This window comes from Bos javanicus, chromosome 10 (assembly GCF_032452875.1).
Source record: "Bos javanicus breed banteng chromosome 10, ARS-OSU_banteng_1.0, whole genome shotgun sequence".
NCBI classification, from domain to species: domain Eukaryota; kingdom Metazoa; phylum Chordata; class Mammalia; order Artiodactyla; family Bovidae; genus Bos; species Bos javanicus.
The window spans coordinates 42,803,291-42,822,482 of NC_083877.1; the positions used below are offsets into that span (position 1 = coordinate 42,803,291).

At 42.9% G+C, this 19,192-nt stretch overlaps 1 protein-coding gene across 2 annotated transcripts in view; it reads right to left on the reverse strand.

The window, feature by feature from the left end:
* Positions 1–19,192, reverse strand: part of CDKL1 (cyclin dependent kinase like 1) — a 52,955-nt gene that overhangs the window by 22,215 nt on the left and 11,548 nt on the right. The window contains exons 1-2 of one of the 2 annotated variants that reach the window (XM_061429796.1): positions 6,260–6,366; positions 3,584–3,705 (exon numbers count right to left, since the gene is read on the reverse strand). In XM_061429796.1, the coding sequence (XP_061285780.1) occupies positions 3,584–3,705; positions 6,260–6,325 (188 nt within the window). In that variant the 5' untranslated portion in view covers positions 6,326–6,366. Of the gene's footprint in view, positions 1–3,583; positions 3,706–6,259; positions 6,367–19,192 lie in introns of those variants that run through there. The other variant, XM_061429795.1, reaches the window with a different exon arrangement.

Consider the following 19,192-nt stretch of genomic DNA (forward strand, 5'->3'; position numbering starts at 1 on the left):
ATATAAATAATCCTGGAAGATATAATGAATACCAGAGGAAGGAACTCTCACCTCTCCTAAAGGGGATATCATTAGGAGGTCATATTTGGACTGTATCCAAGGACAAGCAGGAGTTTGCCAGGCAGAGTAGAGAAGGTAAGGCAAACCAGGTATCCTAAAGCCTGGAATGCAAATAATTTCATGGGGTTGAAAACTGGTGGGGAGTGGGATGGACTTACAGAGTGAGACCTTGTATTGCATGCTAGGGGTTTTCACCACACCAGTAAGCTTTGCTGCTGCTGCTAAGTTGCTTCAGTCGTGTCTGACTCTGCGACCCCAGAGATGGCAGCCCACCAGGCTCCCCCGTCCCTGGGATTCTCCAGGCAAGAATACTGGAGTGGGTTGCCATTTCCTTCTCCAATGCATGAAAGTGAAAAGTGAAAGTGAAGTCGCTCAGTTGTGTCTGACTCCTAGTGACCCCATGGACTGCAGCCTACCAGGCTCCTCCATCCATGGGATTTTCCAGGCAAGAGTACTGGAGTGGGGTGCCACTGCCTTCTCCGAGTAAGCTTTGAGGAGCTACCAAGTGACTTATGCTGGGGAGTGGCATGGTCCACTTTTTATTTTAGATATCTGGCAGGTTGATCCTCCTTGAGTTTGCCTCTTTACCCCTCTGCCCAGTGATCACTATATTCCCAGGTACAAATTTCTAAAATATAAAGTGGAACATGCCACTTCCCTAAATAGTACAAAAGTTAGTCACTCAGTCGAGTCCGACTCTTTGTGACCCCATGGGCCGTATGTAGACCACCAGGCTCCTCTGTCCTTGGAATTCTCTGGGCAAGTATACTGGAGTAGGTTGCTGTTTCCTTCTCCAGGGGATCTTTCCAACCCAGGGATCGAACCCAGGTCTACCAGATTGCAGGCAGAATCTTTACAGACTGAGCCACCAAGGATGCCACTCCTACCTAGTATAATGAAAAGTTACTTTTATTTTTAAAATGCACACAAACAAAAATCCTTAAACTTCAAAGTAAATAGATAATGATCTGATTTAGAATAAATCTTAGTTTTCAAACTTGCTCATTTATTGGTGTTCCTTAAGTCAGTCTTATATTTGATAAACCATGGCACAGTGTCATTTAGAAATGAAGTTGCTTGTACTTAACCACACATGTGTCTACCAGACAGTCCCTTCTCTAACCCACCTCTATATTAAAGCATTTTCTGGAACACATATTGGAGATTTTAGCCAGCAGAATTAAAAAGAAAAAAAATCTGCCTCCAGGACTCTCATCCTTCCTTGTCCTGTCTTTTTATTCTTCTGCTTAAACTACATGCTAAAAAAAGAACTGACTCCCAATTGCTTTCAACCTCCCACTAATCAGTTGGCAAATGACTCAATCGAACATGATTAGTCAAATTCTCTGCAACAACTCCCTAGTTAGCCATGGCACAAGTAACTTATACTAGTAGGCTTAATCGAAGTGTCACTTGCAAGCTGTCAAAAGAGCAAATACCAGCACACTAAATGTTTTCTTCCTTGAACACATAATTTCTCTGTATCAGTGACTTTCTGAAGACAGAAAGTCTGTCCTCTTGGCTCTCTCTGTGTAAACTAACAAGAAAAGCCGCCTGTGCCATGGTCACTAACAAATCAAGAGCCACTTTAATCCCATCTGCCCAGAGGTCACGCTGGATCATGTATAACCACCACCACATGGCAGAGCAAGCTCTTGGCCAAGGCTTGAAAGCCTTGTTGAGTGAGCCTCAGCCTCCAGCCACTGGAGTGCGAACGAGAGTCAGGATGCAGCACCCTTCCATCACTCTGATCTCTGGTGCACTCTGCAGATTATCCCCAGCCAAAGCTGAGCTTCCAGGAATACAGCAAAAGGAGAAGATGGGATATCCTTTTCTGTTCGACTTCTGGGGAGTCTCCTTACCTTTCAAGCCAGAGACCACCTCCTCTGTGAAGTATTCTTTGATTGACCCACTTTGAATCCTATCTCCCTGGGCCTGCTAATCATTCTACCTTCTTCCTCCAGCACAGTGATAGCTTCCAGGGATAACTGCATCACTGAAGCTGAGCCAACCAGTCTTCTACTGGACCTTCTGTGCAGACGCCACTTTCTTCTAGAATTTCCTTTCTTCTAGAATGTCTACACAGGGTGATAAAAGCCTACAGCAATGCTTTCCACTACATACTTTTCCTTTCCTAACACCTTCCATCTCACAGCACACATATGCCCTCCAAAATCAACCCTGTAGGGGAGACTCACCTGAAAGGCAGAATGAAGCCAATACGGAAAGAAGAGTTGGGAGGGAGAGGGAGAGAAAAGGAAAGAGAAAGCCCCACCTAAGGTGCTCTGCCTTAAAGACGCCCAGCTGAGAGCAGCCAAACTCCAGCTTGCATTCTGCTCACCCTCACAAGGAGCTCCCTTCAGAGGAACAGATTCCCCCACACTGCGCTGGTTTTTCAAACAAAGGCTCTGTCTGCTCACCAGGACTTTCTGCTGCTGCACACAAAGGTGCTGCCTGTGCTGTTGCTGCTGCTGCTAAGTCGTGTCAGTCGTTTCCGACTCTGTGCGACCCCATAGCTGTCTGTGCTAGAAACGTGTTAAGATCAGCAGAGCCTCCAGAGTCACCTTCCCAATTACAGCCACCACCACTTCCTTTTTCACTTACACCAGCGTCAGTTAGGTTTTTGTCATTTGTAACCAAAAAAACTCTGACCAATACTGCAGACCGGATACCCGGATTGCTTCAGATAAAACACTGCTGCCCTGCAAATAGGTTCATCAGTACCATTTTGACGCAGAGATAGAGAGCAGACTTGTGGATACAGTGGGGGAAGGAGAGAGTGGGACGATTTAAGAGAGTAGCACTGAAACATACACATTACCATATGTAAAATGGATAGCTAGTTGGAAGTCAACGTAGGGAGCTCAACCTGGCTCTCTGTGACAACTGAGAAGTGTGGGATGCAGTAGGAAGGGGGAGGGAGCTTCAAGAGGGTGAGAACACATATACTGCTGTTGTTCTGTCGCTCAGTCCTGTCTGGCTCTGCGACCCCACGGACTGCAACTTGCCAGACTTCCCCGTCCTTCACTACGTACATACTTGTGGTTGATTCACATTGATGTATGGCAGAAACTAACACAATGTTGCCAAGCAATTATCCTCCAATTAATAAGAATAAATAAGTTTTAAAAAATATTTATAAAAACACTGTTTTAGCCTTACATTTCCTATGAGCCATTGTCTTTGAAGTCTTCCTTTCAACCTCCAAGTCCTTATGCTTCCCTAGGCTGGCGTGGAATAATTGATAGCCTTCCTTTTCTTTCCTAGAGACTGATATAGCATCTATGTAGAGATAACATACCAAAGAAATCAAGTTCAACCTAATAACATGGTTGCTGCTTTCTTCATGAAAATTACTAGTTATGATCCCTTTCCCAACATTTCTGGCAACCCCTCAGCAGCAGAGTATGCTGACCAAACACTGGCTGTCCCTGCCTACCGTGAAAAAGGGTCATAGCTCATCTTCCCTCGCCAACCCTGGTGTGTTTTGTTGGGTTTTGTTTATAAAGGACGGGTCACTCACCCTCTTTGGTGTCTGTCCAGCTCATGGAGCACCGTGTGGTCACAGTACTCAAACACCAGGTGAAGCCTCCGCTTCCTCCTGAAGACTTCGATGAGGTTGACGAGATTGGGATGCTTGAGTTGCTGAAAACACAAAAAGCGAGGTGCTAAACTGGAGTTGTGAAAGACAGTTTACTGTCTTTCAACAGAAGAAAGATGTTTGTCCTTTACAAAAATTCTTGTCTTGGATTGAAGGAGGCTGTAGATGGTACAATCTTAACTTCTCTTGATGAGCTGTTTGGGCTTCCCAGGTGGCACAGTGGTAAGGAATCCACCTGCCATTGTAGGAGATGCAGAAGATGCAGGTTTGATCCCTGGGTCGGGAAGATTCCCCTGGAGAAGGAAATGGCAACCCACTCCAGCATTCTTGCCTGGGAAGTCCCATGGACAGTGAGGCCTGGTGGGTTATATAGTCCACAGGGTTGCAAAGAGTCGGACAAGACAGAGCAACTGAACACGCACACAGGTAAAAAATGATCATAACCCTGGTGGCTGGTGAAGGCAAAGAGATATGAGAAGGCTGGCAAAGGAGAATGAAAAAGAGGGGGGCAGTGGTTAGTTAACATGAACTCATCCTTAAGGCTCAGATCAAGTGTCCTTTCCTAAAGGTGTCTTTCTGATCTCCCCAGACTGGTTCAGTGTCCCCTGTAGCTCCCTGAAGTATGAATCCTTTGGAATCCTTCAAAATTACTATTTGTTCAATTGATTTTTTTTAATGAACTCTGTTGTCAATAGATATAATTGATACACAGAATGTAAGATTCATGATAGACATCAGGGTCTGTGTTCTCCTGTTTCCTCAAAATGATGTCATGCCCCCAGCACACAGCCTTGTACATAATAGGCATCTGATCATTATTTGTGAATGAATGAGTAAATCAGGTTTCCTAGGCTGATGAAACATTTTAAAACAGAAAAATCAGAAGACTCTCCAATCTGACATGCCAGCTGCATCTAGAAAGAACAGGCAGGAGTGAATGTTGGTGTTGGCAGAGATAAATCTTGTACTTGGCTTTCTGGGCCCTTCTGTCTATAATCTGATTGGAAATACCTACAGCTAAGCAAACTAACTACTGGTTAACGTTCTTCAGGGCTTGAAGTTCTCCAGGCAGTGATCTAAGAGAACAAAAAAGAGCCTGAAAAGCTTCTTAAGGCTCCAGTCTCAGAAATCAGGTGATATAACTTCTGCCTCATTCTACTGGTCACAGCAAATCATGAGACCCACCCAGACTCAGCCCACAAGAAAATATAGAACTGGCAAAAATTTTGTTCAGATTTCCCATAAGATGTTATAAAAACCTGAATCATCTTTTTGGCCAACCCAGTACCACAAGGAGAGCAGGGCCCAGGTGTCCCGGCCAAGCTCAGCTCCTGCTGACCACCCCCACTTAATTCAGCTACATGAGCAAGCTCCAGTAAGACCAGCCGAAGGAGCAGTCAGCCAAGCCACAGTTGTGAGAAATAAGAAATCATTCTTCTTTAAGCTACTGAGTTTGGGGGAGCTCTGTTAATACAGCACTAGATAACTCGGTTGTGGAACTTTTGAAAACCAGGGATGCCCGAGCCCCACTCCCAGAGATTCTGAATTGGTCTTAGGCAAGGGCCAGCCATCTATTTTCCCCCCAAAATTGTCCAGGTGATTTAATACATAGACAGAAGTATTAATCATAGGCAAACAGATATTTCAGACATGATAAAAGGCAGAAGGAGAAAAACTGAAGTTCTTGAACTGCACAGTATAGTATATTTGTATGGACAATGAGAAAAGAAGAACCCAGCAAGGAAAATACCAAAAAAAACCAATTATTTTCTCATTTTCTTTGTCTAACACCTCTATCCTCAAGATGTGAACTTCCTGCCCCAGACATTACACTTGATGAAGCAAAATAAAACAGCCAAGACACTCTTAAAGCCCACTAGCCACATCTGGGCCTTTGAATAGAAGGCATTCCAAGCTATAAAGCCCCACACTTATATTCCCATATCTGGAATATGGGACACCAGGGGCTTCCCTGGTGGCTCAGATGGGAAAGAATCTGCCTGCAATGTGGGAGACCCAGGTTTAATCCCTGAGTCAGGAAGGTCCCCTGGAGAAGGGAATGGCTACTCACTCAAGTAATCTTGCCTGGAGAATTCCACGGACAGAAGAACCTAGTAGGCTACAGTCCATAGGATTGCAAAGAATTGGACATGACTGAGCGACTAACACACACACATCTGGAAACATTTAGCCTGAACTAACAGAACAGTTAGTTCTGCTCTAAGAGGACAGAACTGACTACTGTTTCAACCAAAGAAGTGCACTGGCTCAAATGTCTCAAACAGAAAGCAATCAACCAAGTTTAAAGTGGTGGAGCGGGGGGAGGCAGTTTAGACAGCAGGCAATTAGGGGAAAGCAGAAATTCTCTTATAAGCTCTGAAAAATAATTGTCTGTAGGCCAAGACCTCAAATCTTAGATTCTTTTAATTTTCCATGTTCCATATATAGTCCTCAATTCTACTGAAACAAATACCTGGAGCTTCTCAGATGCCAAGACTGGCACCTGCAACTTGTCACATTCATACGTGCAGAAATCGCCAGGGGCACTGTTGCCTCAGGGTAAAACCCAAAGATCCTCTCCACTTGACCTCTGCTTACCTCTGCAGCCTCATCCGGAGAAGGCAATGGCACCCCACTCCAGTACTCTTGCCTGGAAAATCCCATGGACGGAGGAGACTGGTGGGCTTCAGTCTATGGGGGTCGCGAAGAGTCAGACACGACTGAGCGACTTCACTTTCACTTTTCACTTTCATGCATTGGAGAAGGAAATGGCAACCCACTCCAGTGTTCTTGCCTGGAGAATCCCAGGGACAGGGGAGCCTGGTGGGCTGCCATCTATGGGGTCACACAGAATCGGACACCACTGAAGCGACTTAGCAGCAGCAGCAGCAGCAGCCTCATCTCTTATAACTCCCCCAGACTCACTGAACTTCCTCACTCTCGCTTCAGAACCTGCTCACCCAGCTGTTGCCCATCTTCCAGATGAATTTTTTTCTGTCCGGCCCCCTCGGCCCTGCTCAACAAATCTAAAAGAGTATAACTCTGGAACCATGGGTGCCGTGTAGCAGGTAGAAAGCACTGTCACAGCAGGACCCACTGAACTGCATGGACTAAATACTACATTACACCCGTCCTCCTGTTACTGCACACCTTTTGAAAAGTCAGATTCTAATAACTACACTGTAAGCTATTCTAATAACATATAGATTCTCTCCAATTTTTGAGCATTATAAATAACGTTTTGATAAACAGCCTACTAGCTGATTGACCTTAAATTGGGCTTCCCTGGTGGTTCAGCAGGTAAAGAATCCACCTGCAGTGAGGGAGACCTGGGTTCAATCCCTGGGTTGGGAAAATCCCCTGGAGAAGGGAACGGCAATCCACTCCGGTATTCCGGCCTAGAGAATTCCATGGACTATTCAGTCCATGAGGTTGCAAAGAGTCAGATACGACTGGGTGACTTTCACTTGGACATGTTAATTAACGTCTTTAGGTTTACCATTTGTGGGAGGAGGAAGCTCAGGGGCTGCTGTGACAAAGCATATGCAGCAGTGTCAGCCCACATCATCCTCTCCAGAAAGTTTAACTGTTAATATTTTTAAATAATTTTTTATTATTTTTAATTTTATTTTTGGTTGTGCTGGATCTTCATTGTTGCACATGGGCTTTCTGTAGTCGCAGCGTGGGGGCTAGTCTTCACTGGGGTGCTCAGCCTCTCGTTGCGGTGGCTTCTCTCGTTGCGCAGCACAGGCTCTAGACTCACGGGCTTCAGTAGATGCAGCACACACAGGCTCAGTAGTTGTGACACATGGGCTTAGTTGCTCCACAGGGATCTTCCCGGACCAGGGATCGAAACTGTGTGCCCTGCATTGGCAGGTGGATTCTTATCCAATGTGCCACCAAGGAAGTCCTGTTAATATTATTGGGAGTTCAATCTATTTCTATTTAGGCTGACTATCTCAATTCATTTTATTCAACAAGTATTTATCTATCTTAGTATGCATAAGGCACTCTGATAGTCCTAATGATACAGAGATAATACAGCAAGTACCAAACCTACTCTCATGAAGCTTAGAAACTAGAAGGGGAGACAGATGCTCAACAAGTAATTACAGACGTGGTAAGTGTTACCAAAAGCCAGGGAAAGGGTACCTGGCTTGAGGGTGTTGAGTGGTCCAGGGAGTGGTCCAGTGGTTCCTGAGGAAGGTGGCCATTTAGGAAGTTAGTTGGAAAGCCCCAGGAATACAACATAAATAGGCATGGCCACACTGCTTTCCAAAAGGATGGAACACACTTAGACCTCCGCCAGGAGTGTGAGAGTACATTTTACCATACCATTGAGGCATTAATAGATATTTAAGGTTTGTGACGTAGATTGCTAAATTACTTCTCAAGAGGGCTTACAATGCCTCCAGCAACACGGGAAGGTGTCACGTGATATTTAAACCACTCATCTCTCCTATTTTCTGCCGTAAGATAAGCTTTACATAGCTGTAAATAGCCAATAACTTATTTCTCAACCTATTTTCAGAAAAGTGTTCATTTAGAGAAGTCAATCACTAAAACTAAATCCCAATTAGGACTCACAAATCTTAAATTGTAAATATTTTTTGTAAATATTTTTAAATAAATTATTAACTCTCTGTAGGTTGCCAGGATTCTGGGTTGACCTGAAAACATGCTAGAGCAGCAGATATCTGGGAGACAGCTCCTGTCCTGGCTGTGTTCATTTATTCAAAAAAGGTCTCCGGAGTGTCTGCTCAGCCTCAGGCGCTGTTCAAGGCACTAGGGAAACACTGGCGAAGGGGACAAGGGGCTCAAGCATTAAGCAGAGAAGTGCCACGGAGCCCTCCGTGTACAAGAATCTAGGCTGCCTTAGAGAAACTGTTCTTAGGAAGTGACTCTGAACCAGAGTCCTGGAGGGTAAGAAAGGTCTGACCAGAAAAGGGCAGGGATGGTAGAGGGATGGTGGCTTTCCAGACAGAGGGTTGGCTCTGAGCTAGGAGGGAACTTACGCCACCTAAGGAACTGCAAGACGGTGTGGTCTGCATGTCAAACACGTGGAACCGATACCAGAGAGACAGGCAGAAGGCAGGTTCTCTGGGGCACTGAAGGACATGCTAAGAAATTTACGCTTCACCCTAAATGCAATGAGAAGCTACTGGAATGAATTTTAACAAGAAGTGATATGGATACCATTTGGGTCTTTGTTGCTATGTGGGCTTTTCTCTAGTTGCAGTGAGCGGGGGCTACTCTCCAGTTGCTCTGTGCAGGCTTCTCATTGCAGTGGCTTCTCTTGTTGCAAAACAAGAGCTTTAGGGTGCATGGGCATCAGTAGTTGCTGTTCCCAGGCTCTAGGGCACAGGCTCAGTAATTGTGGTGCACGAACTTAATTGCTTTGTGGTATGTGGGATCTTCCCAGATCAGGGTTTGAACCCAGGTCTCCTGCATTGACAGGCAGATTCTTCACTACTGAGCCACCAGAAATCCCACCATCTGGGTGTTTTAAAGCTCACTATGGTGGCAGGATACAGAATGGCTCAGAGGAGGCAACATGACTAGAGGAGCCTGCTAACTGAGAGCTTGGAGCAGAGAAGAGGCAGGGGAGATGGGGAGACAGGCACTGTTTGGAAACAGACTTTATTATTAGGATAGTCAGGATGTGGTGATGGGCTGGAGCTGAGGGATGGAGGAGAGAGTGATGATCAAAGGTTTGTGTAATGGGGTGGATGGTGGTGCCATGACTGAGAGAAAAAGCAGGTTTTGAAGGGAAGGACCTACAGCTTTGGCACACTGGGCTGACAGGGACTCTGAGATACCAAAGTAGAGGTGTCAGGTTGGCTGGAGTTTGAGCTGAAGATAAAAGCTGGGGCGTTAGTGTGAGTGTAAGCAAAGCCATGGTGAGAAGTGATGCCCAGAAGAATGAGTGAGAAGAGCGAGGCCCAAGGAGCCCAGCACCCAGATAAGTGGTAGATGAGGAGGAAGTGGAGAAGGGGAAAGGGAAGATGGTGCCCCAAGATAAGAGAGAAAACAGCAGAACATAACACGATGGAGATACGGTGATAAGAGTACACTTACTCCACGAAGACGCTGCTGCTGAAAAGTCAAGCTGGGGAGAAGGGGTTCGTGTGACCTCACTGGAAGCAGCAGTGAGACCAGGAGCCAGATGTCATGAATTTAGCATCCCCAAACCATCTCTCTCCTTTCTCTTATTGACTCCCCTGACCCTAGGGGCTGAACTCAGAGGAGCACCTGTGGTTCTGAATCCAGTTTGCAACTGGTCGCCTAGAGGTCTTGACCAGAGCTCCAATATTGTGAATGTTTGCGTTGACGAAAGTCTGGATGTTTCTACCTCAAAGCTGAATGGGCTGTTTAGGGGCATTGGGAGGAATTAGATGAGAAGAATCAAGCAGCAATCTGGATGGACCGTCACAGGTTTACTCAACGTGTTTATTATACAAGAAGTCTTAATGGAATAGACTAAATTACCATACATACTATGAAGATGTAGTTCAGGGCTCTTCTAATTAAAATTCCTTCCTGTTTATGAGTATGTGAAGCCAAAGCCCCAGCCCTGGCCTCATTCCTCAGCACTCTGATTCGTGCTGGCCTAATCTTGAGGATCTCAGTGCCTCATCCCACGTCAGTCACCATCCTTCAGTTCTTCTATATCTAGAAGCCTGGGTTGGCTCACACTCAGATTTAGTTTCTCTTATATAAAAGTTTCTGCCGTTGCTGCTGCTATTTTATTTTGGTCTCTCTTCTTTTTATTTTCTCTGCATTTTGAAATATTCCTATTATGCTGCAAAGTGAAGCGTTTTTCTCTGACTTTAAAAAAGAACTGTGTTTTATCCGCTGGATTTAACCTGAGCCCTTGTCATAAGCTCAGGCTTTTCTACACCTTCTAAGGTCAAATGTTTGGCCTTAGCATTCTGAAGGATTTTTGACCTGGTTGCCAACCTTTCAGATCAGGAAATGTTGCTTTAAAGCCTTGGTTACCAAGATTCTCTTGAAAACGCTGGTGATGTATGCCGAGCCTGCAGTCTCTGGCATCAGTGGATTGGGGCCGAGAAGCAGCTGTCCATGTTAGATAAGCCCTGGATACCCGAGTTTATCACAGTCCCTACTACTCCCTGACACGAAGGATCTTTAACATCACTCTTTCATTATTAATTTTCTTAAAAGTGAGATATTTAAATGCCCAAGTTTCTATCAAAAGTGGGGAAATGTATAAGCGATAGAAATAACTGCATATTTTAAGGCAAATAAAAGATTTGTTTATGAAAGCAAATCATTTCTCCCCTACCTGCCTGGCCCCTGCAGATACTGGGTTTGGAACCTCTGTCCTATCAACTCCTCAGCACTCACATGTTCTGGATTGGTCAGTATACAGACCACTACATCCATGGTCTCTTCTATCCCCTGGTCTCTGTTCTTTGTGGGGGAGAATGGGGGGATATTTATCCTGTCTGTGCTTTAGAGAAAAGAAACAGGCTATTTTTTCAATGATCATATCCTGTTTTCCTTCCAAAAACATTCTTCTTTTCCCACAAATTTGTGGTAAATAACAAAAGAACAAGGATTAAAATTTAGAAAGTGAGAGCTGTCTTGGTAAAATGTTTTTCACAAGCCTCTGCAATTTTTGAACTTGACTCTTAGTCACAGATACATAGATCCTGTTGCAGGAATTTTTCATCAGTTAATATTCACCCAGAATGGAAAAAAGTGATGTCCCCCTCTTTATAATAATTCATCCTGGGTACATCCCAAGGATTCCCAGGTCAGCATATGATAATACTCTCAAGGGCTTGAGACCCAGCAAGGTTTGTGGTGGTGTTCAGTCACCCAGTCATGTCTGACTCTGTATGACCCCAAGGACTTTAGCCTGCCAGGATCTTCTGTCCATGGGATTTCCCAGGCAAGAATACTGCAGTTACCATTTCCTTCTCCAGGGGATCTTCCTGACCCAGGGATCAAAACTGCGTCTTCTGCATTGGCAGATAGATTCTTTACCACTGGGAAGCCCCACTTTATAGTAGCCTCGTATAACTGATAGAATTTCTTCAAAGTAGCCTAGCCTATATACTAATGAATGAACCATTATAAAATGTTTATCGCATACAGTATTATAGTCATATTCATAACACAGTATTGGAAACATTGTTACATTTTTTAAAAATTCACTTACCTGAGATGATAGACTGATATTCAGTTTCTCCCTTTATAAGAGAGGGAGAGAGATATATACTGTACATAACATGATCTTTTGAAAGCAAAATTATAAAGCTGTGAGAACTAACACATAATTTTATATTAAGTGTCACCTACCTTATCATGCTTATGTAAGGATAGACTAATATTTATGTATATTCTATATATTCATGACACATGTAACTTTTCCATAATTGTTTTTGATTATTTCTAGGTTACACAGGTCATCTGTGAGTTACTTCAACTGTTGCAAACCTCCAAAATTTTTTCTAACATATGTATTGAAAAAATTCACATGTAAGTGACTACAAACTTACACATGGAACATGCAGTTCAAACCCATGTTGTTCAAGGGTCAACTGTGTTAAGTGTAAAAAAGAAATGACTGGATAGTATATATTTGTGTCTGTGTTTTAGAGGGAAACACATGTCCTTACATGAGCACAGGCATCCTTTGGAGAGACCGCCATTGTTCAGGGGATAAGAATGGAGACTGAGGGATAAGGCAGGTTTCTTTTCCACTGCACGTTCTTCTGCACCTTCCATCTTGTTTTCTTACATAAGCATACTTACTTATGTAAACATGATTTTTACTTTACCGTAAAAAATAGTTTTAAAAGATTTGCATAAGTCTCTTCACTATATTGTAAAACCAAGATAAATATTTTGAAGTTAGTTTCAGAGAGCTAGTTAATACATCAGCTTTGTGGTGGGGGGAGCTATTTTCATGATTTTAAAAGCTATTTAATTATCACCACCATCTCTGACCTAGAGGAAAATATTCCACACCCCTCACAGTGCTGTTGAGGAATTGTTCTTTAACACTTTTGGTAAAGGAAAGCTGCCTTGATCCCACATTTCCTTTAAATGCCCAGAGACACATGGTAGATACCCTGGCTAACACCTTAGTTTTGGGGACAGCTAGAGAAGGGGCCCCGGTGGCTCAGGCAGTAAAGAATCTGCCTTCAATGCAGGAGGCCTGGGTTCGATCCCTGGGTCTAGAAGATCTCCTGGAGAAGGGCACGGCAACTCACTCCCGTATTCTTGCCTGGAGAATTTCATGGACTGAGAAGCTTGGCAGATTACAGTCCATGGGGTCACAAAGAGGCAGACACAGCTGAGACTAACACTTTCAGAAAAGGAATGGGTGTGACATGTGGGGGAGGAGGGAGAACTAAAAAAGCTGGAATCAGAGGTGGAAAGGTGAAGTTAATTTACATTAGGTCTGCCGTAGACAGCATGGATGGTCAGAATGCGCCAGGTAGGTCCTCTGGCCAGAGACCTGGGCTGAGATCTCTTCTGCCTTCCTCTCAAGACCTATCACAGGCAGGCTAAGGATGAGCACAGCAGATGCTCAGTTTGTTTTACTGGTTAATGAAGTTTTTGAAAAGTACTAGGAAAGAAGCAATAGCACCAATGTGATCAAAATGAGAATGAACCATGACACAGCCAAAAATTCATGCAGTAGCTCAGTTGGTAAGGATTCCACCTGCAATGCAGGAGACCCTGGTTCAATTCCTGGGTTGGGAAGGTCCACTGGGGAAGGGAGAGGCTACCCACTCCAGTATTCTTGGGCTTCCCTAGTGGTTCAGCTGGTAAAGAATCCACCTGCAATGCAGGAGACCTAGGTTGGACTCTTGGGTCGGGAAGATCCCCTGGAGAAGGGAAAGGCTACCCAATCCAGTGTTCTGGCCTGGAAAATTCCATGGACTATACAGTCCATGGGGTCACAAAGAGTCAGACATGACTGAGCAACTTTCACTTTCAGTGTACTGATAGTTATAAAACAAATTATTTGTTAGGTTTTTATATAAAGTTGATAGCATAATTCATTTAAAAAATTCACCTTTCACTCTTCTAACAAAAAGGGAAATGGAATTCAGAGATTTTCTATCAGGCAATTTTACTCCAAAGCATTTTTACCACAGTGTGGTTAAAGTTAATAAGTAATAAAGAAGATTAATGATTAGCATGGAAATATGCCTGTTGAAAGCAAATTTGTGGTCTAAAACATCACTTCTGCCAAATAAAAAGGTGAGTTAAAACATTAAAAAAATTTAATGTGAAAGACACAAAGCTGGTCATTAAAAAAATTTTCATTCCATACAAAAAGTTCTACTTTCTAGAGTGGTTTGAATGTTTGATAACTATATATAACACAGTTGTCTACCTATAAACTTTTTTTTTTGGCTGGAAATAAAAAACAAGTGGCAAAAAAGCAATAGTATAATTATATTTCTTATCAATGTGCTTTATAAAATCATTTATTCAGCCTCTTTCTCCTGCTCTATGATATTTTCTAGAGTAAGGTGCGTGGCAGGGTATGTTTAAAAGCATTTAGAGTGCCGACAGATGGTGGCATGTGCTTAATCTCCTTGCAAATTGGGTATTTTTAAAAGGTAAGGAGTCTGTTTGTTGATGTCTGCTTCTTTGTTCTTGAAGTACAACCATGGCAGCTTTATCGCTTAGGAGTTCACTACACAGCAGGAACACGATCTTTCTAGACAAACACACGGTGAGCTAAGCCAAAAAAATCTTCTAATAAACAAACAGAAGAGTCTGTTACTATTTGCATTTAGTATGTTATCTTGTAAAAATAAAATCAAACAGGTCTCCACTTGTTGAATAAATAGGGAGAGAGGACGACAAGGGGGTTTGTTTGGTTTCTATCATTGTGGGCCAGGGAATGCTCCCCTTTGTCCTCCATGCTACTGACGACCAGTCTCTACAAAGTCCCAACACCTACATACATTAGCAATGAACCTCGAGGGTCAGATCTGCCCGTCTCCAGTATGAACATCTACAAAAAATGAAAGCTGTATAATCAGAAGGCTCCAAACTGAGCCTATATGCCAAATACTGTCTGTAGATGTGTTTTCTTTGGCCAGACTGCTGTTAAAAAAACTTTTTTTAAAATTATTTGTCACTGCTTTAAAGTCCGATTTCACTCTCACTTAAAGATATGAGGACTCCTTGGAGAAATAGCCGATTCTAGAGCTGGGGGAGGTGAGCCTGGAACATTTCGTTGTGTCCCACAGTAAAGACACATACAAGGATTGATGGGCATCTGTAAGACTGAGGAGCAGGCTCCAAGGATCCCCAAGTAGCCAAAAGTGTGACAATTGGGTATTTGAGACTCAAAAAGAATGACAGTGATGGTTTATAACATGTTGAATTTTTAAAAAATCCAGAATCCACAGTGATATTAAAAACTGTGTGTACTGGGGTGTAGGAGTGTGGGTGAAAAGAGCATTTTTTTAAAGAAAAATTATAACTAATGAATATAGCAAGAATTGTTGAGAACCACCATTTTACAATAACTCTCACTGTAATTGATTTAGGTAAGGAACTTTGGCCACCTCATGCGAAGAGTTGACTCATTGGAAAAGACTCTGATGCTGGGAAGGATTGGGGGCAAGAGGAGAAGGGGACAACAGAGAATGAGATGGCTGGATGGCATCACTGACTCGATGGACGTGAGTCTGAGTGAACTCTGGGAGTTGGTGATAGACAGGGAGGCCTGGCGTGCTGCGGTTCATGGGGTCGCAAAGAGTCAGACATGACTGAGCGACTGATCTGATCTGATCTGATCTGAAGGAACTTTGGGTGACAGTTCTTGGGGAATAAGGCAGTCACACTGTTTCAAAGAATCAGCCCACAGATTACTTACTAATTATAAAGGGGAAAAGTGTTTCTTTACAATTGAGGAATATGACAGACCCATCTTAATCAAGAGATTAAAACTGAGAGCACCAGTTACAGGACAAAATGATATTATGCATTTCCTGATTAGAAACAGTGTGATGGAACAGCCTTAAACATGCTGAAATCATTTACCCTGAATCAAATCACATGGAAACAGTCAGACTTGTGTGGAGGCACATCTGGCAAAATGACTGACGTGGACTCTTCCCAAATGTCAATACCATGAAAGACTGAAAAAAGAATTTAAAAGTTAGAGAACTGTTGGATAGCCGCACGTAAAGCAATGAAGTTAGAACACACCCTCTCACCATACACAAAACTCAAAAGTTGCTTAAAGACTTACACATAAGATGTGACATCATAAAACTCTTAGAAGAGAACATAGGGAAAAGATTCTCTAAAATAAATCGTACCAGTGTTTTCTTAGGTCAGTGTTTCCCCCAGACCAAGGCAATAGAAATAAAAACAAAAATAAACAAATGGGACCTAATCAAACTTACATGGTTTTGCACAGCAAGAGAAACCATAAACAAAATGAAAAGACAACCAACAGAATGGGAGAAAATAATTGCAAATGATGTGACCAACAAAGGATTAATTTCCAAAATATACAAATAACTCATACAACTAAACAATGAGAAACAAACAACCCAGTTGAAAAATGGGCAGAAGACCTATTTCTCCAAAGAAGAAATACAGATGGCCAACAAGCATGTGAAAAGATGCTTAGCATTGCTAATTATAAAGACATGCAAATCAAAACTACAATTAGGTACCACCTGATACCAGTCAGAATGGTCATCACTGAAAAGTCTACAAATAACAAATGCTGAAGAGCATGTGGAGAAAAGGGAACTCTCCTACACTGTTAGAGGAGATGCAAGTTGGTGCAGCCACTGTGGAAGACAGGATGGAGGTTCCACAGAGAACTAAAAATAGAATTACCGTATGATCCAGCAAGCCCACTTCTGGACATATACCTGGACAAAACTATTAATATCATTCAAAAAGATGTTTCACCCCTATGTTCACAGCAACACTATCCACAATAGCCAAGATGTGTGTGTGTGTTAGTTGTTCAGTTGTGTCCTACTCTTTGCAACCCCATGGACTGTAGCCTTCCAGGCTCCTCTGTCCATGGGATTCTCCAGGCAAGAATACTGGGGTTGGTTGCCATTTCCTTCTCCAGGGGATCTTCCTGACCCAAGAATCAAACCCGGGTCTCCTGCATTGCAGTCCGATTCTTTACTCTCTGAGCCACCAGGGACGCCTAGCCAAGACATGGAAACAACCTAAATGTGTATCCATTGATGGACAAATGCATAAAGGAAATGTGGTACATATGTACAATGGAATACTACTTATAAAAAAAATAAAATAATGCCATTTGCAGCAAAACGGATGCAACTAGAGATGATCACATTGTAGAAAGAGAAATCTAAAATATGACACAAATGAACATATCTACGAAACGGAAACAGAATCACAGACATAGAGAGCAGACTTGTGGTTACCAAGGGGCAGGGTATTGGGGGAGGAGTGGGGCAGGATTGGGGTTAGCAGATGTAAGTTTTTGTGTACAGAATGGATAAACAACAAGGTCCTAATGTATAGCACAGAGAACTATATTCAACATCCTATGATAAACCATAATGGAAAAGAATATAAAAAAGAATGTGTGTGTGTGTATATATATATATATGTAAAGCTGAATATGTAAAACATATATATGTAAAACTGAATCACTTTGCTGTACAGCAGTAATTAACACAACATTGTAAATCAACTATACTTCCAATTAAGAAAAGAATACTGGACTTCCCTGGTAGTCCAGTGGCTAAAACTCTGGGCTCCCAATGCAGGGGGCCCAGGTTCGATCCCTGGTCAGGGAACTAGATCCCACATGCCTCAGCTAAGACTCAGTGCAACCAAATAAATAAATATTTTTTTTTAAAAGGAAAAGAATACTGTTTCAGATTAAAGGAGGTTACAAAAACATGACAATTAAATGCAATGTGTGCTCAGTTATTAATCATGTACTAAAATATACATATAATATACATGTATATATGCTTATTCTCATAAACACGATTATATATATTATTGAGACAATACAAAAAATTTGAACACAGACTATATATTAAATAATAGTACTGAATCAATGATAACATTTCTAGAATGTGGAAATCATATTGTGGTACATAGAAAAATTTCTTTGTTCTAGGAGATTCATGCTGTATAGTTAAGAAAAATGTGTGTGCATCAGCCAAAAAAGTGCGTGCGTGTGTGTGATAGAGGTAGAAATGAAGTGGAATTCTGTTAGAATTAGCTAGATTAATGAATCTTGTTAAAGATACACAAGTATTCATTGTATTAGTCTTTCCACTTATGTGTGTATAATTTTTTTCAAAATAAAGAGTTATGGGGGAGAACCCAGGAGATTTTAAAGAAAATTTTGATCTCTGGCTTTAAGAAAAAGTCTCAGAAAGACTAGCATGCAGCCACCTGCTTCTCACAAGACAGTCTCCAGTTTGCCCTAGTCTCCACTGCTCCGTCTTGTCTTGCGTTCAGCCTGTTTCACTGGTTTACGTTACCAGTGTGAATCCCCACAGACATCGGAGTTAGTAAACCATAAGAATGCCGAACATGGTTAAAAACAACTTATGGAAATATGTTACTAATCTATTTAAAATAAGCCAATTAAGCAAGATTAAGATAATGGACCTAGAAATGGCACCGATTAGCTACAGCAGGATTAAATTCTTAAAGATGTCACAGGATTTCCCAAGGAGACTTTTACTGAGTTGGGAAATATTACTCAAATAATAATTCAACAAGTACTACGGGACCAGACACCTTTAGAGATTACGAACACTCTGATTAGACTCTAATGCTAGCGAGCATTCACACGGTTCTCTGCCAGCATTCAGTGGAATGGGGCCTTGGCACAAGAGCACATGGAATTAAGCACTGAATAAATACTGAAAAACAGGGAACCATGACTGTCCTGTTCCCCACAGCAATTTACAGTCATCAGGACGGTAATCTGCCCAGCAGTGTTTCTGGTCTGATGTTTTAAGACAGGAGAGACCATGTGAAGTACTAGCCCCTTCAGCTTCTCCTCTTGGTCGCCCACCTTCTGCCAGCCTGTACCTTTCTCTCTCCTTTCTCTACTGTTCCTCCTTTCTCCTACTCTGTCCTTTGCTGCTGCTCTTTTTGAACCTCTGCTTTCCTGCCCTTGCATCCTTAAGGTGCTTGACCGCTGTACGGTGTTTGTCCCCAAAGCACCCTGCTCCCCTCAGCAGTGAGTCAGCAGAGCAATGCCAAACAGAGACATAAATCATGGCGATAAGGTGGGCCGGGTTCCAGGAGGCACTGGAGCTTGCCCAAGGTTACCCAACAGCTTCGATCCGGATCAGAAACTGAAGCTCCTAACTGCGGCTCCTATTCCCAAGCAGCCTCACAGCCCACAGCCTCACTGGAAGTTATTGAAAGTGAGGAGACTAGGGAAAAATGGAATGCTCTGAACATGTGGTAGGTTGTTACTCTTCATGTCTGCTGCTGCTGCTGCTAAGTCGCTTCAGTCGTGTCCGACTCTGTGCGACCCCATAGACG